General features: G+C 38.7%; 1 protein-coding gene across 2 annotated transcripts in view; it reads left to right on the top strand.

Moving 5' to 3' along the window:
- The window catches only part of ADGRL4 (adhesion G protein-coupled receptor L4), a 73,142-nt gene that overhangs the window by 16,126 nt on the left and 31,162 nt on the right, over nt 1-25,854 (top strand). For both annotated transcript variants that reach the window (XM_083868103.1, XM_083868102.1), the window contains exon 3: nt 21,347-21,499. In XM_083868103.1, the coding sequence (XP_083724229.1) occupies nt 21,347-21,499 (153 nt within the window). The remainder of the gene's footprint in view (nt 1-21,346; nt 21,500-25,854) is intronic.

Below are 25,854 nucleotides of genomic sequence, written 5' to 3'. Positions count from 1 at the left end.
TCTGTTCTCATCATGTTGATAGCATATGCAAAGAAGTCATACAAAGAAAATGGTAAGATTTTTACCACTGATTTCTCCTCAGAAAAGAGATATTATATATTTATATGAAGACACATGGCTTTGTATTACATTGCTTTGTAGCATGAAACCACACAAAATGTTAGAAAACCACAAACACTGAAATTTATCGAGACTAGAAAATGAGCATTAATATCTGGCATCTTTGAGAGAAGTGTTATAATTAATAATTACCTCCTAGCTGATTTTGTTATTATTTCTCTGCTCCAGACTTGGACAGACCAGATGTAAGCTGCTTTGGCTGGACTTTCAGGGGCATCCCATTATTATCAGCTGGGACATAAAAAGCCCTTCCTCACATATTTGTATAGCTGAGTCTGGTCACAGATTCTCCCCATTCCCATCCTCTCTGCTTTCCCTCTGTAGAATAACTCTGTCCTGATTGATACTAAAAACATCTAGCCATTTAGTATCATCCATGAATTTAATTCTCAGAATATTCATCTCTTTTTTCCAGAGCATTAAGAAATACGTAAAATGAAACTGTAAATTGAAACTTAACACCAGCTCCTGGGGAAACCCAGCTGGATACCCCTTCACAGCTCAGGGCAGAGCTGTTTTTCATGACCCATTGTCCTTTGCTTACATTCCTGCAGCCAGTTTGCAAACCCCATGACAGCACTCTTATCCAAGGCATTAAAAGCTATTTTTCTAATAAGATTTTTGTGAGCCACTGTATCAAATGCTATGCTACATCCAGATATGTTGTACTCTCAGCCACTGTGAGATCTGAGCCATTTTGTGAGATCCACACCTAAGGTTTTCAGGCAAAGGGAGCAGTAAATCCCAACTCACACACTTCAGCAATGGGAATCTCATATGAGAAGTGCCACCAGAACACCAGGTTGGCAGAGAGGTGGGAATAGCTACATTTAGGATACACAGTCAGAAGGAAAGGACAGGAAGGCAGGGTACAGCTGATAGCAGCGGGAGGGCTGCCATGATGGTCTGAACAGAAGAAAGGAGAAGGACAAGCCAAAGAGAGTCTCAAAACTGGAGATCAACTGAATGGGGGAATTCTGGAGCTGTCAGCCCTATAGGAGGATCTCTAAGTCGTCACTCATTCAGTGATTTTGTTTGATTCTGTTCAAACCAGGAGTCATGCCTTACTCTCCTTCATTGTAATTCTTCTGCTGCTGTTTGCATCACATGCTACTTGGGGATTTGGGAAACAATTTGAAAAATATCCAGCAATTCTCTGCATGAATTCTGATGGAGGCATCTTGTGTGTGCACTGTGCAGTTTGAATATGTAGGACATCTCCTCTCCATGTGGATTGGTGGGAACAGGAGCTTTTACTTTCATAACCCCATGTTTGGGACTTGTCCCTTACTCAAAACCGAAGTGCATGGGCAGACCTTATATTGGCTTTACCAAGAGCAATTCCTGCCTGAGAATGGCAAGATCACACTGAGGATCAAATCCTCTTTTTGAAGGGATTACATTTCCTGCCAAATATGTGACATGGTTCAGTTTCAAGCACACACAAAATAAATCTCTGTCAAGACAGACATTTAACAGTGGCTTAGTATCCAGGACTGTCATGGGAGACAGCTCTCAGCATCCAATCTAGAAGGATCTTCTGGCCAATGTCTTCAAGACCTTGGGATCTATCTCTCTTAAATAATTTATACAGATAGTATCTAATGAAGCTTTTATATTAATTTACATGCATTGCACAAGTGTAGATAACAAAAGTTGAATTTTTGGGGGAGATGACTTCTGAGAAGCCACCTGTAAAGATACTAGTTTTTCTTCCTGTCAACTCTTGTCACTGCTTGCAAATCTTCACCCTCTTCTTTGTGTCACTTACCCACATTCTTCTTTGGACTTTAAAATGCATTCCTCAAAGAGGTAACAGATTTAATTTCATACATCACCAAGGAATATCCTGTGAAAACAATAGTGCTGAAAATATGTGATGGCTGATTTGTAAGTTATGTGTGGACAATTTATGTATATTACAAAAATTTCAGTCCAGCTCCTGGGGGAAAAAAAAAAAAAAAAAAACAAAAAAAAAAAACAAAAACAATATAATCTTGCTCAAGAGATTCCTGTTTCTGGCACTGGTGAGTGCCTGTTCTAAGAGCTCCCAAAAGTCATACTTCCTGTGCTGGGACAATCAGAGGCAGATGCTGTCATTTCCACCCTGGAAACTAACTGCTAATGTAGTTGATGCCCTGCTCAGAATACTCACATAGGAAAGTATGGGTAATAGTGTAATGAGATTTTTCCCTTATGAAAATATGCAAAAATAGAAGAAGAAAGAAAAGAAAATATAAGGATATTTTAAACCAGATATGCCAGCCTTAAATACTTTGCACCACCTTCCTCCTCTGGAAATTAGGAATGTTTAAAGAAGATTAACTTTGGAGTGTGTTGGCATGACTATGTGATCCCAAGATTCAATCCATACTTCAAATTGCACCAATTGGAAAAATGCACTCATGAATAAAATAATTCAGGATAAAGTGTTGTTTATGATTTCTTTTCTCAGCAGATTAGCTATGTACATCTTGTAACACAAGCAGACTTTGTGGAATATCAAGCACTTCAAGAAACCAGTTTGAAAATAAATTACATTATCCAGCCAAAGCAATATCAGAAATGTCCCAGAGTCTACAATACCTTAATGTTGATTTAAAATCATATATTCATATTACCTTTTTATGTCTAGTAAAGCAATGTGGTGGAGTCTTTCTTTTGCCGAAGTTGTATTATCTCATTTCTCTGAGTTAGGTAAACTATAATGTGTCTGCTTTACAGATGGGTAAATTTAGCATAAAGAGAGGGAAGGCACTGCTTTGAGTTAAGAAAGCCTAAATGTAAACACTTTCATCTATATTGGTCAGTCATAGTGGCAGTGGCTCCTAAAATGAGCCTCTTTCCATTCATTTATATGACAGATTATTTTACTTTAAACAATTCTTGGATAGAAAATACATTAGGCATCCCTAGGGCAGGAACTTGAAATCAAGACTGGCACATGAGCCATTACCTGCCCAGCTGGAGAGATGCACTCCTGGGCTCGGGGTGATTGAGCTGCTCTTGCCAGCTGCAGGAGCCCAGGTAGGAGGATGGGGTGAGTTCTGCTCAGGCATTGCCTGCAGCATGTTTTTCAGGACAAGGGGAGGGCTCTTTGTTTAGGACTACCTCTAAACCCCTTCATCCTAAAACGCTGCTAATGAAGAGGATGTTGCCACTACCTCCGTGCCTTTCTCCTTTTCTTCTTCCCGCGTTTGAATAAAAGTGACTGTAGCTGTGTTGATCACAGCACAAGCTCACATAGGTGTTTATAGGACCCCAACCCTTTGGCAAAGAGGTCTCAGTGGAAGAGGCATCATTACAAAATTAAGTCTGCCCCACTTATTGTTGACAGAGTCAAGACAGTCCTGAGCATATAGAGAAGCACAACAGGGGCATTTTTCAAAGTGCTTTTGGTGCCGAAATTCTTTTTTCATGTTGGGATTGAAGAAGGAAGTAGTCACAGAGAAAGGAATTAGAGCACCCCAGTAGCAGGGTACTGTCAGTAGCCAGGCTTTTCCAGCCAGCATTTTGAGAAATGTTGTATAAATTATAGTATAGTATAAATTATAGGCATGTAAATTACAACTAGTATTATGAAACATTGGACCTGCTGGGAGTTTTAGCCTGCATATATGGAATAGTCAACATACCGTTTCCATCATTTTAATAACTTATATAGAGCAGGTGGCTGATGCAGTTAATGCTGGCATCATTTTTCTTTCCCTATGTGATTTGCTGTGATGACAGTTCTGTCATTTCCTTTTGACTATTTAAGGCTATTAGGAAGCATTTTTAGGTAATCATCTAGTACAGGTATTTTCGAGCATGCCTAAAGCATATAGGGCTTCACCACCTTTCAAACTGCATATTTATAAATAAGTATATTATATCTTATTTGTTAATCAATGAAAAAAACATGGACAAGATCACCAGCTGTGACAAACAGCCTAGCTTCATTTAGATAGATAGAGATATACTCTTTTGTTCCAGATGGAGATCAAGTCTAACATCATACAATTGCAAACATTTCAAAGAAGTGAAACATTTCTAAGATCATTGAAATATATATTTTGCATTTCATAGATAAAATACTAATATATCATCAAACCATTTAATTTTCTTCCAAGTCTGAAAGTAAATTGACGAGAGATCAGCAATTGGCAGGAGAACAAATGAAACATATTGAAAGAGCCAATTTGGTGGTGTCAAGGGAAGCAGATGTGTCAGCTTTACATCTGCTTCAGCAAAGTCCTCGTTGTTGTTTTTTTCCCCCCACCTTTCAAAAAATATTCCAGTATCTAAAGGTTTAATTATTAGATAATTGAATAATCCTTAGCAAGGTAGCACTCTGCTCATTGAAGAGCCCCTTTTATCACCATGCTGTGATTCAGGCAGTTGCAGTTCATTTGTGGAAGTTTCTGATTTCTTTTCCTCAGAACTCATCGCACCTGACACGCACAAGATTTCAATTTTAGCTGAGTAGTTTCCTGGGCCCCAATACTCCAGATGCCAATCTACTACCTTCTTCCTGAACTAGCCATTAAAAGGGAAGGAAGCGGAAACAGCACTGAGATTTCCACTGACAGTCTGTTTCAGGGTATAGGCAGACATGGCAGGAGCAGCAGCAGCAGAAGGAAGAAAAAAAGCAGGGAGGGTAAGGGATTCCATGTTTTTAAATGCATAAAGCAAGGTGGGATCCTCACACAGTTATTTTCTCTGTGAAGCAGGTAGACAGATATGAGCTAAGTCTGTCAGTAGGTTTTAGTCAGAGCTGCAAGACTGAAGTGTGTCAGAAGCTGCTGTTTGAAGAAACATGTACAGACAATGAAATGAGCGATTCCCTGCCATTGACTTTCCCTTGATTATTTGCTGGTCTCTGTCTTCTTTATTGTTAGTTTATTATCTGTCACATTCTTGCGAGGAGGTTTTCAGAAATGCATCAACAAAATAAGGAGGCATAATTATTTAACTCAATATTTTATAAATTTTCAAGAGATTTTATAGGTGGTATGCCCAGGGTGTGTCTGCAAATTTGAAAAACCAAGGAATTTAATGAGAGAAATGGTAGGACCACTGGATTTGTAGAACCTTTTGGCCAAGTTCTGTATCTGTGAACCAGATATCATGTATGCATCATCCTGCAAAGCAGGAAAGTGGAACCATGAAAATATTTGACTTTCTTTTATTTAAAATAGATTAAAATTTCTGTTGCTAGGAGCTGCTCGTACTTGGGGTTTGGGTGGTTTTGTTTACGTTTCAAGTATTAGAGTTGTTAATGTGATTTCAAGACCTAAAGCTTGAAGTAAAAAAAAAAAAATAAAAAAATACTGCATGTTGTAAAAGTATTCATTTCATATACTGGAGGCATTTCTAAAGACTGAGCACTTTAGCCTTAAGGTGCCCATCGGTGCATAAAAATAACAAGCCAATCTACTCAAAATAGATTATCACAACCCTCTTTTTGTCTCCAATTTTGACCTTAGATTCTACATTAGAACATTCTTCCATAGGAGAAGGAACTTTTCTTTAGAGCAGGGTTTGAGAAGGTTGCCTGGAGGAGGGCATTGCTGACTGGGCTGGAGGACCTCCCCTCGGTGTCTCCAGATCATCCCCAGTGCTCAACAAGGGAAACAGCAGCACAGGGCTTAGAGACAAGCATAAGCAACGTGTAACTTCTCTGCAATACCAAAAGGGTATTCGAGGTTAAACCTCCCAACCACCCCAATCCATGGCAGAATTTCCTTTTTAGCTCTGCTTTTTAACGAGGTAATAAGGTACCTTTCTAACTATGCAACTTAATCTTGCACCGTCTTTCGCTCGAAGTAAAAACATTCTGGAGAGCAGTGTTTGAAAGGAAGTTTCAGTTTGATTCATTTCTTAAGATTCATTATGTGGTTTAAGCTTACCCAAACAAGATCAAGGTACCAAATGAGTTCATATTGCTATCAAAGCAAATGTGACCTTTAAGGGTTTGAGCTCATTTTGTTTAAATCAAAACAGACAAGGTAAATGAAAGGATTTTGTAGATGGGGAACTGAGACAAAGGCAGGCTAAGTGATTCCACAGGCTTCCATGGGCTTCCACCCATGGTCTATAGGACAGTCAATAAAAGAAAATGAAATCTGTGAGTCTCTCAAGGTCATATAATCAAGGATGCACCCAGCTCACAACCTTTGGTTGTGGAGGTGGTTTCAGGAGCATGTATGGAGGTGGAAAATCAGGAAAGGAGGCTGCTGTGTAAAGGAAGCAATGCACCTTTTGCATTTGGGAATCACTTAGGGACTGGGAGTTTGGGAGATGGAGGTGTAGCAGCGAGAGGAGTCATTATGTCAGGGCTGTTGGACTGAACATCAGTGGAAATGCCTGACTCTCACATGGCATGTGTAGAACTGTGAAGGTCAACAGAGATGCTGGTATTTGCCAGAACACCTGTTTACTTTGCTCTTTGCTATCAGGGGCAACCCCTTGCTGAGTAACCACCAAAGATGAGATTTCCTGCTGGGTTAATGACTTTTAATTGTGCTGTTCCTGTTATCATTCCAACAACACTCCTCATCACAAAGTGGTGTGGTATAGCCATGCTGGCATAAAAGATGTGGACAGTATTTGTCATGCAGTCCACTGGACAGTCTAGGGCACTTCCCTGTGCCTAGTCTAGATGGGAAGTCTTCAGTAGCAGTAGGCAAATGTTGAATTATTAAATTATGTCTACAGCACTTCATATAATTATTGCCCAAGTGATGGTACAGCAAGATAAGCTCGGTGTCGACAAGCAGACTTTTCCACCTTCGGAGTTTGGTTAACAGGCTTGCTATTTTGAAATTCAAGAAAAGTCCACTCTCTCAGGAAGAATTTAAATAGAAAATTAAATAGGTCTGCATATTGCTCTGCATGACAGATTTTTTGTTAGCCTTCAAACTCTGCATGATCTAACCAAGCATGTGGAAGCAAGATACATATTTCTGAGTGCTATAATTTCTGTTATTGTGAAAAATTGTTAAAGGTACTTAGTTACCCCAAATGTTATTTTAATTCACTAAATATTCTGTGGATTAATAATACAGTATGTGGAGACAGTGGAACAGGGATGGCTGAAATCATTTTTCGTGTGGCTTCTCAGATGGCTGCTTTCAGAGGGAATTCACTCTCTGGTGATTTTTTCTTCCTCAAGGAAAAGTATTTAGACAAGAAATTACTCCACAATTATGTCTTGGCTAGAAATTACTGTGGCAGAAACTCTGTTTGGTCTTCTCATTCCTTTCTGATAAGGTGCAATTAGTGCATCCCTTGACTCACTCTGTGAGATGTTTGTGGGCAGGGGTGTTGTGAGGGAGCATAAGCTGCTACCACCACCATTCTCTAAACATGCAGTTGGAAACAACAGCTCTGTTCTGGTGACAGAAAACATCAAAGCAACAAAACATGCTATTTTATCTGATGGGGGTAACAATATCTCAGCTAATAAAATGGCTGTCATCCCTGCCTATTGTATAGATAAGGAAGCTGACTATGTTGGGATGCTCTTTGTTGGTACGCCAAGTTGCAATTATCCTATGACAGAGCCCTTCTGGGCTATGATTGATGAAACATTTTGAGGGGGAAAGTGAATTTCAATTGGATTTGATGATGATATTGCTTGCACAATGGTTGGCAAAAACAAAAACATTTTGAGTGGAACTAGGAAAATGCGGCCTTATTTAATCTGCCTGAGATGTCCTTGCCACATTCATATATTTGTATTTTATGTTGGATGTAAACAAGTCTAATTCTGAAGCTCTCGTGTTGACCTTTTCTGGCATTGAGATCAAAGTACTGTCTGCAATAAAGATGAGAAGACTTTAAAGACTTTGGTGGCTTGTCAGAGTAGGGTACGTTTAAACATAAAATATCACAACACAGCAGCCTTTGGCTAAAACATGCACCAAATGAAGTTCTAAAGAAATTTGTTGATCCTCAAAAACCCATCATTATCTTGCAGTTTAATGGCCTAAAAGTGGAGCCTGCTTAGAAAACAATTTTTCCTTCTTGCCTGAGCCTTAAGTTGCAGGGTGACTCTGCCAGCTGTCTCTAGCAGCTGTAACATGGATGTCACCAGTCAAGAGGAAAGACATGCCCTTTCTTTACTCAAATCCCTATGTAGATTTTTAGGACTGGTAAAACACTCCTCTGAACAATAGTCAGCCCTCTGCAAAATATCAACCTCCCCAAACCATGGCATGCTGACCCATCCCCAATGTGCCCTTTTCCCTGGCTCCAGCTGTTCTGTATCCCAGATCTTTCAGTGAGTCTCTGGAGGAGGTCCGGGAGGTTAATTTTGTGCCTGATCTGGAGCCAAGGCAGCTGGGATAAGAATTTGAGCTTTAATATATTATTTTCTTATATAACAGCTTGACCATTTGAAAATGAATGTCTTTTTAAACACTACTTTTTGTGTGTATAGTCTGAATTTAGATTTGAAGTGTAAACCTACTCTAAGTGAAATGTTTAATGCTTAGAATAACATAAAAATTGCAACAATTCCAAGCACAGAGAACATTTCCCAACAAACCAAAACTGGGATTTTCAGTACTTTGATTATGTTAGGACTTTTGGAGCAAAATTGAGGCTGTCCTATGGAACTGCCTGTACTGCTGCATTCACAGGCGGGTGCAGAGGACAAAAGGCGATGACTTCTTTTGATGAATAAAACATTTGATACATGATATAATAGTTTTCCTAGATTGAAAACAAAGTAACCCTCTTTACTGCAGTTTGCAGCACTTCACCACATTTCTAATAAACTGCCTAGTTTTCAGGGATACTTAACATGCTGCAGAAATCTAGTCAGTGCCTCAACAAGCTCAGTTGATGCAGTAATCGTAATATTTATCTTGATTATTTTTGCTTGAACTTAGTTTTAGGCACTTACTTTGAGGGGTTTATTTCAATATGTGAAAGTTCTTTTTGTATTTTTGAGTGATTTTCTTGGGAAGTAAGTTTTTAGCCTTTCCAACTGAGAACTTTGAAGCTAAGCAATACTGAGAAACACTAGTGAAAGTTTTTGCAGTGCCCCCCTCTCAGATGGAACCTCAGCCTGTCAGTCTGTGGAAACCCCTTGTGTTTTACATGCATTTATTCAGTACCTTATGACAATCCTCCTTTTCTGTCATCTTAGTAGGTAAATTATAGCCCTCACTTTGACCCGTGGCAGCAGTGCTTCGTAACTCTGTGTTTTCTCCATGCTTTGTAACTGGGACTTTTTCTCCAAGTGTCTGCTGAGCTGGGAGAGTGCAGTGCTGGATAAATCAGGTCAAGGGACAGCAAGCAGAGCCATGGCTGTGCTGTGATGGCCAGGCTAACAGAGGCTGGATTTAAAGGGAAAATTAAACCTGGCTAGAGAGCAGCACTACTGTAGCATCACTGCCTGTGATAGGACACACCTCTGAGCTCATGCAGCCCCTCAGAGTAGCACACAGCCTGTCTCCTGTTGCCAAAAGATACCCAACATTTATACAACATACCCACATCCTCCTGCCTGTCAGTACTCCCAGGCATAAAATGCACATAATGATACTTTCTGTGGCAGGCTGCATTATGGGTGACAAACTTAAAAGAGTTTTCATCCCTGACTTGTGCCACATTTCAACTTCTTCCATGGTATATGTATTACTTCTGTTCAAACTCTAGATATGTTTTTAATGGAATTTTATATTTTTGCCTACGAAGTGTTTTGTATCTTTGATATAATAAAGTCCTTAGGCCCTGTTTCTGAGAATAAAAACCTTCACTAGATAATGACACATTTATGTAGACAACAGTGATTATGAGTAAACAGAATATTTCAACCTAGGATGTATTAACTAATGAAGAGTAGAGTTGTTAGTGTAGTCAGCAAGGGGAAAGTTGCTTTAGATTGATTTAGGGTGCTATGTACTCAAAATTAATTAAGAGATCTGAGCAGGTTAACTCATTCTGCTGCTTGATATGAAGCTAAAATTTTCCAGATTTTATGCCTTAGAAAAAAAGTCCAGAAAGTGCTACCCAGACTATTTGGCATGAGGAGATCATGAGTTCCATCACTTCAAAGCTGTATGTTTCAGGAGGGAGAGATGAAAGAGGAAATTTGGCCTTAAGACCAGTCTGGTTTTTGGAAGAGGTTGCTACAGAAAGGAGGAGAGCTAGATGCTTTTCAAATTAGCAAATTCCACTCAAATGATATCTGGCTATTATATGGGAAAGCTATTGCAATCATCCAAGTACCTGCATCCTTTAAACTGAGCCAAGCAGTACCACAGACCTAACTTCTATGTTTTATAACCTCCTGTTCCACTTCTATCATTACATTTAGCTTTAATTCACATCAGAAGAAAAAAAAAAAGGAGGGGGAGAAGCTGTGGGGAGTACGCAACATCAAAACCTGTATGATTTTATAGGGGTTTTTTTCTGAAATCATCTACTGGGGTCAGTCTCTGGGAATATCACTGTCAGTAGTTAAGATGTTTTGACCATGGAGTTAAATACTTACAACATTGACAGTAGCTGGAAATACTTCAGTGGTTATTGTTGTAGTCATTAGTCCAGCTGAAATAATGCTGGCATGTTTTCCCTCTGGGTAGAATTCCTCAGCCTAATTGTCTCCTCCTTGCCAGACCATATTTGATATCTTCAGGTTTGGAGACTGGATTTATTCCAGCAATTAATGGCTTTTCTCAGTTATAGATTGAAATTATTTCCTTTTGTGATTTAGTTTGTTATCCAAAAGTGAAGCTATTGAATTCCAGAGCATTTAAATGATATAACTTACAAATAGGACTAATATAAAAAACACAGTCATCAAGCCAAATGAAAGCTATGTGGGCCACTGTAGAAGATGAATATGTCACATGTAAATTTTTTACTTTAAAAATAAAATAAATAAAACTGTTATTCACTACTGTAGAATCTTCTTCTAATGATCTAACCCTAATATTAGCTTAGAGCAATATAGGTCTAAGTGTGTCATAGAGCAGGATTAGGTCACCTCATCTAAGCTCCTGAAAAGTGACAATCAAATTTTGTCAAGATGCTCCTGCCTTTAGTACTGGAAGTTGGGTTTGATGATAGTAAATATTGATCTCTATTTCTGATGCTCAGATCAGACTCCTTAAGGTACTTCATCCACTCAGAGCATAATTAGGCTGTGGTTTCAGAAATCAACGAATACTGTTCCACAATGGAAAAAAATTAGCTTCCGTAGTCGCTGTTTTATGGCCTTCCGTGTTATTTAAGTTACTACCTCTCTCAAAGAAATTTTATATCTTTTATTGTATTCTGCTTTTTAAATCCAAAATGGAGCATAATACACATCTCAAAAGCAAGAGATGTTCTTAATACTATTTCAGATATGTTACAGGAAATTATCTGCAATAAATTTGTCCTTTAGGAAATAATGTAGCACAATGACACCTGGGCTTCATAATGTACTACCTGTTTTTAAGTAACAGATTCAAAAGCTGAACACTGAGGAACCCAGTTGTCCTTTCTACATGTCTATCTGTCCTTGTTGTCCAAAGAAAGTCTTCATGCTATGCTTCTAAATTTAGGATTTAGCAAAAACCTTCTAAGTAAAATTCAGTTCCTCTTTTCTCTTCCAAAAATACTGATAAAATGGTAAATATAAATGGACAGAGTTCACCTCCTGTGGACCAGGAAGGTAGTCTGGAAATGTGAGATGTAGGAATTCATGTTCACCCTGACATCTAACTTTGTGTTTCATTTGCTGTTTCATGGGTCACTGTTGAGGAAACCAGAGAGTTCACTGCCTCTGAGTGATACCCTCTGTAAATAACTGTCTGTAGGAGACATCCATCTAGTAGCTTCTGGGATTTAGATGTGAACAGAGTGATCCTGATGTCGTTATACTGCCCTTCTTTAGATGCACTTAATATCTGTTGCATGCAGATCAGATAGATCACAAGATTTGGTGCATGGTAATGTACAACCTCTTCGCAGCTACTGGAGAACACTCTACAAGAGTGTTTACGGTTCTGATGTAACATGCAAAAAATTCTGTCATACTGAGTTTATGTGTTTCAGAAAGTTCTGCAAGCAGAGTTTTGAGAAATTAGTGCTGAAAATAACTAGAACCAGGTGCATTGGTAATTGAACAACTTGGACTCTTATTTTCCCTAGTACTATTACACAGGGCTATAGGAGTATTGGACAGATATGTGTACGCAGAATAAGTAAATACTCTGAAGAAAGAATTAATGTAATCAGGACTTTACTCTCACATTCTGATATATCTACTTTCATGGATGGTGTTGATTCTATGCCAGCATTAGGGAAAATGGGAAATCTGTGAGAAATTAGAATGCAGATATTGTCTGGCTGTAGTTTGGTTTGGGTTTGGTTGGATTTATGGTTTTCCTTCTTGGTTCTTTTTAGTGAAGTTTTATTTGCGATGCTGAAACAGAACTTCTACTTGGGCTCCCATTCAGTTCTGCAGGAAGGGACATGATTATCTCCTGGCAAATCCCTTTCAGTAGGGGACTGCTCTGCTGTTCACTTTCCTTTAAGCAAAAATATTCTGATTGTGCATATCCTGTTTTAGTTTTCAGTTAAAGGATGTTTTTCAATGAAAACATGCCAGTTAGCAACAAAAATGAAAGCTCCATGGGAAATTATGTAATTTAATAGCAGTGAAGTTTCTAAAACATTTCTGCTGGCAGCATTCAGAAAAACACTGACACCTGCACACTGCCAGCAGTTCAAACCCAGCACATCCCCATTCAGCTGTACTTCACTTTGTGTTAATTCCTTGTTTTTGAAGAAGGTGAACCAAGAAACTAATGATGTGTCTCAATTACATTCTGTCTAATCCTGAAGTAGCAAGCTTGACACAGGGCATCTGCCAGGATGTTGAGGTTGGGTTGTGTAATTAAATCAGTGTAGGGTGAGGAAAGGAAGAGCAATGTGGTCTTTTTTTTTGACTTCTGCTCTTGGCAGGTTTTGCCCCTTTGCTCCTGTAATAGCAATTGTGTAGGTTAACAGGAGTCGCTCCTTGGGCATTTGTGAGTTTGTGGTCAGGCTCTTTTATGGAAGCAGACTTTTCACACACTCAAACCAAACATGAGTATATTCACTTTGAAAGAAATGCAGAAGCAGTCCTGGTATTTCTAGGCCTGCCACAAGGAGCAATGAAGCAAGTCAGCTAGGGGAAAGCCTGCTTCAGAATTAGATATGAATCTGAGCTTTTCCCTTAGCTCAAACACACCTGTCTGCCCACGCCAGGGAGGAATTCAGCAACCCAGTCTCAATTTCTGGCTCCCAAGTGTATAATATGAACCATTCGAAACAAATGGATCCCATCAACTCCAATTAAAACTACCTTTTCCACCTAGCTCTGTGCCTGAGCAGTTATTTAATGAATCATTGCAAAGCCTACGTACTCACTCATTTGTGTCCATCACTGTGTGCCACCTGTGCAATGAGATCACACACCTCACAGTGTCACTAATGTTAAATGTTTGATACTGTCCTTTGTTCTCTGCAGAGGCTCCCAGAGCAGCACAGGTACATTTGGGTGCCTCCAGCACCATCTTGCCTGGAACAGTGGGAACACAGTGCTGCTGTTGCCATGTGACATTCCAGACCCCAGGACATAGTCCTGAGTGACTGAAGGATGATAAGCCCATATCCTGACACAGAACAGCACCATTTCTTATCATAGCCCTTGCTGCATGTCTGTAGCAAGTTTGATAAAGCTCACCAGATAATGCTCAATGTTCCCATGCCTCAGTCAAGCTGTGCTGTCTCTCAGTTACACCTTCTTCACATCTTGCTCACCCACACCGTGATGGCTCCACTCTGCATTTCATATTTAAGCTGTAAAGTGCTGATGCATTTCCTGGCTGTGTTTTCTGAATAAATATATTTTTGTCTTGAAATTTAGGACAGTGTTGTCTGGAAGGGAAGCTTTTATTCCCCCTTAATCAGTCTGTTTCCTAAGCTGCTTTCCTTCTGTCTAATCTCTTGCGTGGGACCAAAATGTTTAGATTTGGGTGGTGACATCTCACTCATTCACATCCTGTCAGATGGGAGCATTGTGTTGTTTGAGTTCACAATATAGCCAACCAGGAGCTGCATGTGACTGGAACTGAAATTGGGATTATTTTTTTATCCACTCTTATTCAGCATCTATTAGTCAGTTTTCCAAATAATTCACTTAGTCACAACTTCTCACTTCAAAAAACAGTCTTTCAACTCCAGCAGAGCATTTTCAGCCTATTTTGGGGCTTTTTCCCACTACACTGTCTTTGACATTACTCTGCTACAATCTCTCTCCTTCTTTAGCATTGCATTTTAACAGCTGGTAAATTAATGCCATGTTCTTGGGAGAAAGGCAGAAGGGGATCCTGGAGTACTCCAGATACAAAGAGGTCATGGTCTGCTACCCTGAAGAGTGAGTGGCAGCTCCTTGTCCCTTGTGCCTGAGCTGTCACTTGGGCTGTGCTCAACACCCAGACCCCTGACAGGCATCTGAGACCCCGCTCTCCACAAAGAGGGGATGCCTGACCAGCTCCAAGTTTTGCCTGCAGTAGAAAGGGTGGATCTTCATAGCACTCTCAGGTCTTCCCCTCATGGCCTGCTCAGGGAAGAGGTGTCAGTCAGATAATAAATAACTAATTTGTTGTTTGGGCACCCAAACTGATGCTCTGCACTTGCAGCTCTGAAGTTTTCTTGCTGAATCTCTGTGGGTCAGTGAGGCAATGAGGTCTCTTCTTGGGAGAGTGATGGGAGGGTGTTAATGCACTGCATGTAGACCTCTGCTCTCCAGAGGTGCAGGGAGGAAGTGATGGCGAAAAAGGGCAACAGGACTATTCAATATTTATTTACTTCTCCAATTATTTAATCCCCCTTTTACCTGTTTCACTAATTTAAGCACCTTGTTCCTTTTTGTTCTCAAATTCTTGCAGATGCCTCTCTGGGTAAATGGTTTGTTTCCAGCAGTACATTTAATGATGTATACCCCACCACAACTCCATTCTTCACATATGAGTGATCACAAATTATAGATTTCCTTTTTCTGATATTTCACAAGTGTTGAAAAGGCAGGGTGCTCTGTGTGGCTAAACAAATGACAATTTCATCACTGGCACTTACCCAATAATAAATGATGTTCATGTTTAATTTATGATGTCTGGAAATATCAGCAAGAGATGAGGGAAACTGCTTAGATAATATATTAACCTCTCCAAACCTTGTCCATTCTCTGAAACTCAGCCTCAGTGTTACTTTAATATGTAGGAAACTTTCCTTCTTCTTTTAAACTGTTCTGTCCTGTTCCTTAAATTGGGACTAAGGGAATTTTCTGTTGTGAGGCCGTCTAGTTCGTCCAGACATGAAAGAACTGCTGATCTGAAATCATTCTTTTATATACACATAGCCTATGAAGATGTGAGAGAAAATATTTGTTTGCTGTACTAAGACCTTATAGGAGACCAGTTAGTCACAGAGTCACCATGTTAAAACCAGTTAAAAAGTCCTGCCAAGCTACAAAAACACTCCAAAAAGGCATTGTGAAAGGCACTTGAGGGGGTAGGGAAATGTGAAATCTTAACAAGGCAGAGCTTGCAATGGGAAGATTTCCTATGCAGCAACTGCATGGTTCCCTGCCCAGGTATAGGACGAAGATGAATCAGGCCCATTCTGAAAGCAATTCATATTTAAATGAGATTTCCAGCCCAGTCTCTACAGTCTCAAGTGGTTATTCTAAGCATCTGCTCTTTCATGCTGATTTAGACCAAGCTCGAACGCTGAATCTTTGGAGAATCATAAACAAATTGTGTTAAATTGCCATTAATGGAAAGAAATCACAAGAAAGGCAAGGTAAGGTTGTTAATGGTATTGCCGCTCTAAACTCGGGTTTTGATGGCAGTAGATGCAGTCCTGCAGCACAGAAGTAATGTATGTAAAATCACCCACTGTTCTGAGACCTCCAGACAAGCTAAGCACAGCGGGGGGAGCAGCACTGGAATTTGTTTTACAGGAAGCCTTTCATTTCCTTGCTTTTGAGGGGTTAAGTGAGGCACTTCAAGCCCTGTTCTCCCACGAGGGTTACACTAGGGAAGGGTAGTTCTCGATTCCCCCAGGGGCCCCAGAGCAGCTCTGGCAGCAGAGGCTCCTGTCAGAAGAGAAGAGGCGGATGCGATGAGTCTGTGTATTCCCCACAGGCCTCTCCTTGCTGAATCTCTGGGAAGGGAAGGCCTCTTTTCCTTCCCACCGCTGCTGTCCACCTCTCCTGCTGCTGTGTCCAGAGATACCGTGTCTCCCTGATAGATGGGTGTGCCCCAGAGGCCTCCAGCCTCGGTTCCCACAGATAGGTTTCCATGGATTAGGGAAAAACTAATTGTTGATGTTTTAATTGCATTAACTTTATGCCATGCAGGGAATGCACTAAATAGAATATGCACAGATTGCAGTGTAAGAGCCTCTTGTAGTCCTTAGTAACATCAGGCTTCACTAAAATTATGAAAATCACGGCATTGGGCCCATGCTTGTTCCAGTGGGGCTTTGGGGAAACTCAGGTTAACAAATTCTAGCTCTGGTCAGGCGTCCTTAATATTCTCTTCATTTCTACAAAAATCTCATTTTGCATAACTGGGGAGGACTGAAAATGCACAAATCATTCTGTTTAACTTTGGATTTCCACCTTGTTTGTTTGTCACTTGAAGTAAAGGGAGGAACAATTTATTTCAAAATTTATAAAAAGTAAAACAAGAAATCTTTCGTGTGGTTGTGAATCAATATGACAAGTTTCACCCCAAAACTAACTCTTCATATTATATGTCATCATATCATCAAAAAGTCTATCACAGAGATGGGCCCAGTGCAATGAAAATCTTTCATAGCTGTTTGATAAATCCACTACCAAAGGATTTTTCCTCATGATATTTTTCATGTAAATACTCAAACAGCATTACATAAATCTTCTATCCAAAATTTATAACTCAAAGAATTTTCCAATGCTTGCCAAAGAAAAAAAACAAATTATGTAATTTTGTAGCTGTTTTCCAATTGTAGGTCATAATTTCATAACCACACATTATTAAAATACCATATATTTGCCATATAATACATGATAAATCTTACACTTTTAAAGGCATATGGAATACAATGAAGGAAATGCTTCAGGTTGGTCTTTTTCCTCCTAAAATCTTATCAGAATCCTCCAGCTTCCAAGAGCATCATGACCCCAAAAAACACAAATCATTCTTTTTTGCATTGGAATGTTTTAAAGTTTCTAAAAGAATTTAATGCTCTCTATATAGAAGTGTACTCATATTAATGAGCACAAGTGTTTTAAAACAGAATTGCTAACTCAAGTCAAAATGGAGCTCTAGAGGGGTATATCAGCTTTTCATTTTTTTTCTTTTTTTTCTTTTGAAAACACATTCTCAAGAGACTAGTAGAGGTATAATTACATTACATTAATTACTATAACAGTAGTTGATTCCATCTAACAATAATGACATTTATGTACAGTAAAACACATTCTAGCTGCAATTTTAAGGTAAAAATGGAAAATGGATTTTATTATACGACTCTACCATGGAAACATCCTACGAGTATTCAGGTACACATATATCCCCCCTATGTCTTTGAGTTACTCAACACAAATTTCCTTGGAAATTATTTATAACCTTCCTTACATTTTGATTGGTAATTATGAAGTTTTAGAGCAATCAAAATCATAGGACCACCATGTAAAAAAAATAGCTAAACAAAAATGGAAAGCAACCCAAAACAACCAACTAAGCCTAGAACTCCAACAACCTCCTCCATGCCCCCACTGGCATTTCTCAAGGCAGTGCAGCTACTCAGGAAATGCCTTGTGTATCAGGCTTGAATGCAACATTACCATCTAGTCATGATAATTAACCTTGTCATTTGGCTAGTCATTTCTCTAAAGTCTCCACATTTTTCATAATTTACTGGAGACAAAAAAAAAATCTTTAAAGCAATGTGTATTCCCGAAATACTGCCTGCAGTGTTCAATGAGTGTCTGTGCAGCATTAAATGCACAGGCTGTAATTAAATCAGGTAGCAACAAAGCAGGTGGATTATATGAGTGCTGTCACTTAAAGTGTCCTTTCTGTGTAGGCATAAAATTTTCTAAAAAACATTTTTTAATCTATAAATCCCATTGTTTATTCCTGACATTCACAAATCCGACAACATTATAAATCATATAAAATTTGGAATATTACTTTAAGCCCCTGGGCTCCTCATTGGAGTGCTGTCTGAATAAAAAATTCAGGTTGTTTACACAGAGAACTCGATAATATTTTTGCCATAATTTTTTATCTTGTAGAATATTTTGTGTAAAAAAGAATAGATAGAATGTATATGAAAATCTTTTCTGTTTTTTTTTCAAACTTCTCCTCTTGCCTTTATCATTAACCTAGTAGTTTTCCATAGCCTACTTACGTCAGTAACTTTTGTGTCATTAATTTCAATGCAAGCAGGATGTGGTCCAGTAAATTATCCCCCAGCACAGTCTGCTCAGTATTACTTTAGACCATGGGAATAGTAAAAACAAAGCTCCACATGAATTTAACTCTAAAATATTCGTTCTTGTGTTTGCAATGTAAGTTGCTACTGTTCTTCAGTGTCCAAAGTGTTTCTGTAGTGATCTGAAAGATCTCCCAATAAGCAAACTTACCAAGGCCATATAGTCACCATTAAACCCCTTGCAGACATCATGAATATTGAGGAAAAACACCAATAATCCACTGAAGTTATTTAGGAATAATTGTAGAGAATTTATTGATAACCATTCTATGAGTCATTTTAATATTGCTTATAAATCCTTTGGACCATCTGAAAAAAGCAATATTGCTGGATATCGAGGACTGTTGTTGAACTCCTAGAAAAACAATCCAAAAGAAATGTTCTTGCATGTAACCTTTAGGCTCCTTATCTGTTATTCCTCTGCTTTAAATCAAGTCCTGCCACCATCAGTGACCTTCTACTTCTCATCTTCCGAGACTGCAATCCCATGAGCTTTCCAAAGTCAACAAATACTCTTTTTCAGAATCTGTAACATTTTCCAAAGACCAAATTTATTTTACAACTATAATAGGGTAGTCCACTCTCTTTTTGTTGTCACTAAATGCTAGGGTCTGGGAGAAAATTTGGGTTGCAAAGGAGTCAGACACACACAAAATACATTACAAGTGGACCCTGCAATCAAGGTTTACAGTTTTCTGGGACCTGCTCTCTGCAATGCTACATGACAAACCAGATTTTTCATAGTCTCGTGCTTTTTTTTTGAACTGGGATCAACATAGCACTTTTTCCTCCCTATCGTAATTCCACTTAGGCTAATTAGGTTTGACTTTGGCATTCTTTAAGATCCAAATCATACACATCCTCTGCTGTATTCTCATGAATACCAAGGCTGTAGAATAAATATTGTTGACGCATGTTGGCACAGTGCTTTTGTACTTGGATTCCTCATTAAATTACATTAAATTTTAGTTTTAATGAGCCTAATCCATTTGATACTGTTGACCCAAATTCCCCTAAGGAAAACTGCAGCTCTGAATTGATATTTGCACGTCTGAGTCAACTAAGTCACATTCAAAATCGTGTCAGACTTCAAAACTCAAAAAATGTCCTGTTTGAGTTATGCTGAGGGTTGTGACTAAGTTAAATTCTAGAAATGTATTCCTGCCAGGCCTTATGACTCTTGCTGTACTTTAATCTCGTCACTGCCCCAGCTTATGTGACATTTTCCTTATCTGCATCCTATCTCTGTAAACAGCTTATGAGAACTCTGACCATCAGGAAGCAGGAGCACCTTTCTAAAGCTCATCCTTGAGTGTCTTTTCTGAAATCATATTTCTTCTCCCTGTCACGCTCCTTAATCATTTCTCTTCTGCAATAAATTGTTATTTCTCTCCCTGTTAGAATTCTTTCCTGCCATTCATCATGTTATGAGTACCTTTTGCTTGAGAACAGGAACAAAATCCCAGTACACTTAAGGAAGTCTTTAACTCTTTTCCTTTCTCATGATGTAGAAAATAGAGAATTCCATTCAAGTGTCACCTTCTTTGGGAGACTTTCATTGATTTTTTTTTCTTGGTTTTTTTTGTCGGTTTGTTTTTGTTTTTGTTTTTGTTTTTGTTTTGGGGTACTTTAAAAGAAATGGGCTATTGGAAAGATGTATTTATCAGTATTGTGAGTGTTTCTCTCAGTTTGATAAGTAGTGTGGCTGGATAAGAAAGTTTTCGAAATTTATTTCAGGTTTGGTCTAAAAATTACTCAATAGACAACAGCAACCTTGGAAGATTTTGGAGAGGAAATGGTTTTATTGAGTCATTGCAGGAGATCAACTGTGCAGTTCAAAGGACGAATTTATGATTTTTTTTTTCTTGACTTTTGATTAAGATTTCTGGATCCCCATGCTCATAATGACAGCACATGCTGAGGCTCTGCAGAGATTACAGTCTCAAACTTGTGTATATCATTCCTTTTCACTGTATCATTGGAGGCCTGGGATTAGCCCTGTAAAATTGTTCATGAGAATTTGCAGGTACAAAAATTATGACTTGCAGAGCAATTACTAAGAGGTAAGGCTCAAGACATGAACCTTGCTCATCTCTTTGTTAAGATCTTTGGGATAACTAAGAAAAAACAATGTATTTGGAAACTCAGGCCAGTCAGTAGGATGAATTTCTGAGTTTGTTTTCCAGTAATGTTAAGAAATATCACAGAAGATCTTTAAAAACAGGCCATAAAAAATGTGTATTTAACTATAGTGGTTCTGCTTTGATGTTAGAGAATGAAGGGGGTGATTTTTTTATATCCTTTTGACCTCTGCTTTTTATAATTCAGAATTCCCAGACACATCCTACAGAGTGACTTTTGGATTGGATTTTTGGACAGGAAAAAATATTATCAATTACAAGTATGGGAGAACATGCATTTTTCTCAATCCTTTATTCCAAGTGTATATCCAATTAAATCACTCATTTCACTATCCCGCTGATTCTCTCATTTGTTGATTCACACAGGATGAGGGCAGATGAGTGCTGCTGAACACCTGATTACATGCTTGGCAATGGGAAAACTATACAGGCTAACACCAAGAGTTCTAGCTCAGCATTCAAGATTTATACAAGTGATATCCCAGAGCCAAATTAAGCTTATACAATACTGCTTTCTTCAATCATCAAATGTAAATATATATTTCTCCATAATTTGTGTCTTGCAGATGATAATGAGTGTGAAAATGCTACTCAGCCCTGTGGAGAGCATGCCAATTGCACAAACACAGAGGGAAGTTATTACTGCACGTGTATGTCTGGTTTCAAACCCAGCAATGGTCAACAAATTTTTGTTCCTAATGATGGAACCTCCTGCGTGGGTAAGTTATTGCTGTCTGCCAGATAGCTTTACATTGTCACTCTTCTCTTACTGCTTTTCTTAATTACAAAAATCTGCAAAATTCTTTTGTATTGCTAAAGTTTGGAGTCTGACTATAAAATTTCCACGTTTCAGGCTAGAACAAGCTTGCTTAATATTCCAGTTCAGGCCCACACTTCTCCCTGACAAGAGCTGCTGCCACTGTTTTCAGTAACACTTGATTCTTGACTCTGCTTGCAATGTATTTAAATCCACATGTCACAGATTTACAGAATAAATATATAGTTAAGGAAACATAGAACTCACCAATTCACCTATTTATGCCACTGATCTGTGAGCAAGGTGGTCACATACCCAGGAAAAAAAGTAACAAAATATTCTGTATTCAGATCTGGATCAACAAAATTCTCTATAAGTTTGAACTAGTATACTTCAAATATCTTTTGTTTGAAAACTTGGTTGGGATATTTTTTCATAATTTTCCAAGTCTGATCAAAAGCAATGAGCAGGTTCAGTGGCTATCCTCCCTCCTGTGCCATTCATTAGCCTCTGTTTCTGTACCTGTTGGATGGAACACGTTAAAGATTACAGGGGAGGAAAAGTTCTCTGGAAAAATGTTGTTTCTGAACAACCATGCAATCCTTTAGGATTTCCTCTGAATGGAAGAACTGTAACTATTTCTCTTTTTTTCTAACTCCTGGTAATTTTCTCTGTATGTTGCAAAAGTCCTCAGGGAATGGGAAAATGAGAAATAAATCTATTGCCCTTTACACCTTTATGCTGACTGTGTCTCATTCTAGGTATGTCTCCTGTGAGCTGGTGAGTGCTGACAACCTCTCTTCTCACTGCTCTTAATATCAGCAGAGTGGTTGCATATTAAGCCAGAAAGTGATCTAATCGACATTTCTTGCCCATTGCTCACATCCATCTAAAAGTGCTCTGCTTTATCCAGCTGCTATGAATCATTCTTAAATTAGCTGGGATGGAGACAGTTAGCACATTGAGCTGTAAATATTCTCACCATTTCTGCTCCAGGTTTTGATTTTTACATTATGATATTTCCTCAGCTTCAGAAGTTTGTCTTCAAAATTATTTCTCTGACTGGTTTTGTGTCACTTTAGCTTCTTACCATTAGCCTGATAATTTCTTCTCTTTTATCCCTCTTTACTGGTCAGATTGGTCTTCTTTATCCTCTACTAGAGCTTAGTTTAGTACTTCTTTTTGAAAATCCACATGGAGGAGCCAAGAGCTTTTAAAATTCACACTGAAATAAAAAAAAATTACCTGGGGGCACCTTTTGTCATTAAACAAGTGTACCAATTACTTTACTAAGATGTGAGCTCTAAAGACAACATTTTGGTCCACAATTAATTTTTGACTGTATCCATGAGGGAAACCATAATAGGATGTTTTGTACCCAGTAGACCTGCTGCTACAGGTAGCAGATATGACCTGCACACAAGCAGCTGATAGTTGTGTATTCAGGGTGACAGCTGAAGTAAATATCAACATTTCATTGTAAATAGAGCGCAAGTTATTTAGTACAAACCACAGAACTACCAGATGTCCATCCTACACAAGTTTCTAGGGGCCCACAATATATTTTAGAAGCCTTAAATCTACTTTTTTAATATATGTACATGGCAGCAACTGCTAAACTACAGTGGTTGAGTTTTGGAGAGTATGCCATTATGAACCCTATTTGTTTATGCCCTCAAACCCATCTGAGTTTCCAGTAGTGCAAGTGTGGTTCATACCTGTGAGTGTGCAAGTCACTTCCATGCACATACATGTCTTTTCCCTCTTTGGAAACCACAATAAGCTCCCAAGTGAAAAGTGATGATGCTCCCCAAGGTAGTAGATCAAAAGAAAACTTGGGGCAAAATCTTTGATAAATGTTGGTTCACCCTTAAGCCAGTCAGAATGCTGACTTTTGAGCTGAGGGTCAAAAGTATTTCCTATGTATGTAGTCAAGTAGAATGGGTGAAGATATGACAAAGAAAGATGCAGATAGAGAAGGAGCTGGATGGTAGGAAGGGAAAGAGAGGAGAAGAAAAGGATAAAGGAAATGGAGAAGAAAAAATAAGGATGCAGAGATGTGGTATTTCTGAAGACATTTTTCTGCTGTCCTGAGTGAGCTATTGAAATCTCTTTTTTGGTTTGTGTAAAAGCCTTTTCCTTAGACTTCACAATTTATTGAATGCTCAGCTGCAGATAAAAAAAGTGAAATATAAACCTACTTTTTTCACCCCAGTCAACAGAGTAAAAACATGAAAATGGCCACCTGTGAAATGAAAGTGACATCCACGCCACTCTGCCTTTTCTGGGAACATGCTATTAGTTCTCTTCAGGTATTTCTGAGAGCACTGGGAAGGCACCCATTCTCCATCTCATCCTTTGCTGTGACAAGGGAGCTGTACAGTGGATGGAATCTGGCTTTGGGCCACATTGCTAACTTTTCTTTTACCTTTGCCATTCATAGGCTTTTTCATTTCTACTTTGTGTGTGCTGCTGCCTTCCACAGTGTGGAGACACGGGGAGGGAACATCTAGTTCTTTGCAATTGGACTTTTCAATCACTTGCAAGCTACTAATAAGCAGAAGGTATAATGTAGACATCAAGCTGTCTTGACTGGCTGGTGAGGAATCAAAGCTATGTAGGTACAATCCTGTAATTGGCAAGACTGAACATAATAACTGTTCTCCGTACTTTTAATTTAATTGGAATTTCCTTGCCTGCTGCAGTAAATGAGGAGTGACAAAGCACAGAAATAAAATAAAAGGTTATAAATCTATTTTCACACTAGCCTAAGTGGTGTCGGTGATATTATTTTTCTGATCGCTGCTTTTATAAAAGCTTCAAAGTTCAGCTCCAGGATTTGTTTTGAATATTTACTGAAAGGCCAGGGCTTTTTTTACAGACCTATGACAAATGCTCTTCTGTTTAAAAAGCTGCTGTTCTTCAGCCTTTGCTCAGCAATGCTGCCTGTGAAGACTGCTCACGCAAGTCTTGGCAGCCCACTCCTACTCTCCTGCTCCCTGCTCAAGGAGAGTCTGGGATCCTCACCCCAAAGCTCCACTAAAATTGGATTGCTGAAAGCACTGACAAGCTGTTGTCCATGTGTGGTCCAACAATTGCATTTTTGGCTAACAAGGCCTAACTACAAAATGTAAAGAAACAAAAGCCTACAGTTACTGTGCACAGCATTTCAAAGCAGGAACTTAAAAGCTGCATTCTTGCAACTGTCACAAACTGTTTGCTGTCCCTGACAATCTCATTGATTTAAAAAGGATACAAAGCTGATTAGTACCTTGCAAGATCAGGCACATTTCCTTTTAATTTTGTCATCCAGGAGTTGTTTTATTCCTCTGGAAACAGTAAATTAAACAGGCGTGATATGGACTCATTCCATATGGACAACTCAACCGCAGAAAGTCTATTTGCATATATTCAACAGAGTGTCTATCGGACTTTAAATAGCAGTCCTGTTGCCAGAGATGTGCCAAAATACTTGAATTCTGCTGTTGTTTTGGATAATCCTGTCTTCTCATTAAAATCAAAAAATTATCCGTAACGTCTGACATAATTACAAAAAAAATTTGCACAACTGCCCAATAATAATAAATAAATGATTTACTGATCTAAAAGTTTGTGAAAAGAAAAATGTCATGACAATTTTGCAACATTTGTATCAGTAAATCATATGGAAACCTGATCCTCAGTAACAGTATTCTCATAAGCACTCAAATATTACTTTTTCTATTTAGAGGTTATTGTAAGTTTTGGCAAAGAATGTTGTCAATTACTGATGCTTTAGCTCTGAATTAAATGATGAATGGCTTGTTCAGATGTACATGTCCTCCATGTAGCTTACAAGGCCAAAGAAATCTTTGGTGTAAGGGTGACGTGTTTTCTTGTTAGACAAACTGGCTTTGTCATGATTTTCACCCTTGCCACTTAAATTCATTCCCTCTCTCTGTCTTACGGAGTCACACAACAAGGCACTGACACACACCCACTTGTTTCCAACAGAGCTTTGTAATTTACTGATGAGGTTATTTAAATGCAAAGAGTAAGAACTCTAGCCTTATGTCTTTAAATGACAGCACTTAATTATGAGGCATCCTGTGTGTAGCACTACATCATGCTATTTTCCTTCCCTTTTGCCAGATTGGTTCATGTATAATGTGGTTGGCTCCATAGCTATGAACACTGAGGTCACAGAAACCATACAAATATGGATAATGGAAAACTCAGTCCCTGAAAGAGCAACTTTAGCAGTTTGGGGCATTAAATATGGGGGGAAAAAAAAAAAAAAAAAAAAAAAAACCACCACTATTGCCTTAATGCACCCAA

The sequence above is a fragment of the Zosterops lateralis genome (assembly GCF_965231275.1).
Source record: "Zosterops lateralis genome assembly, chromosome: 9".
NCBI lineage: Eukaryota > Metazoa > Chordata > Aves > Passeriformes > Zosteropidae > Zosterops > Zosterops lateralis.
Note: the sequence above shows the minus strand (reverse complement) of the source record. Positions and strands in the feature narration are given on the sequence as shown.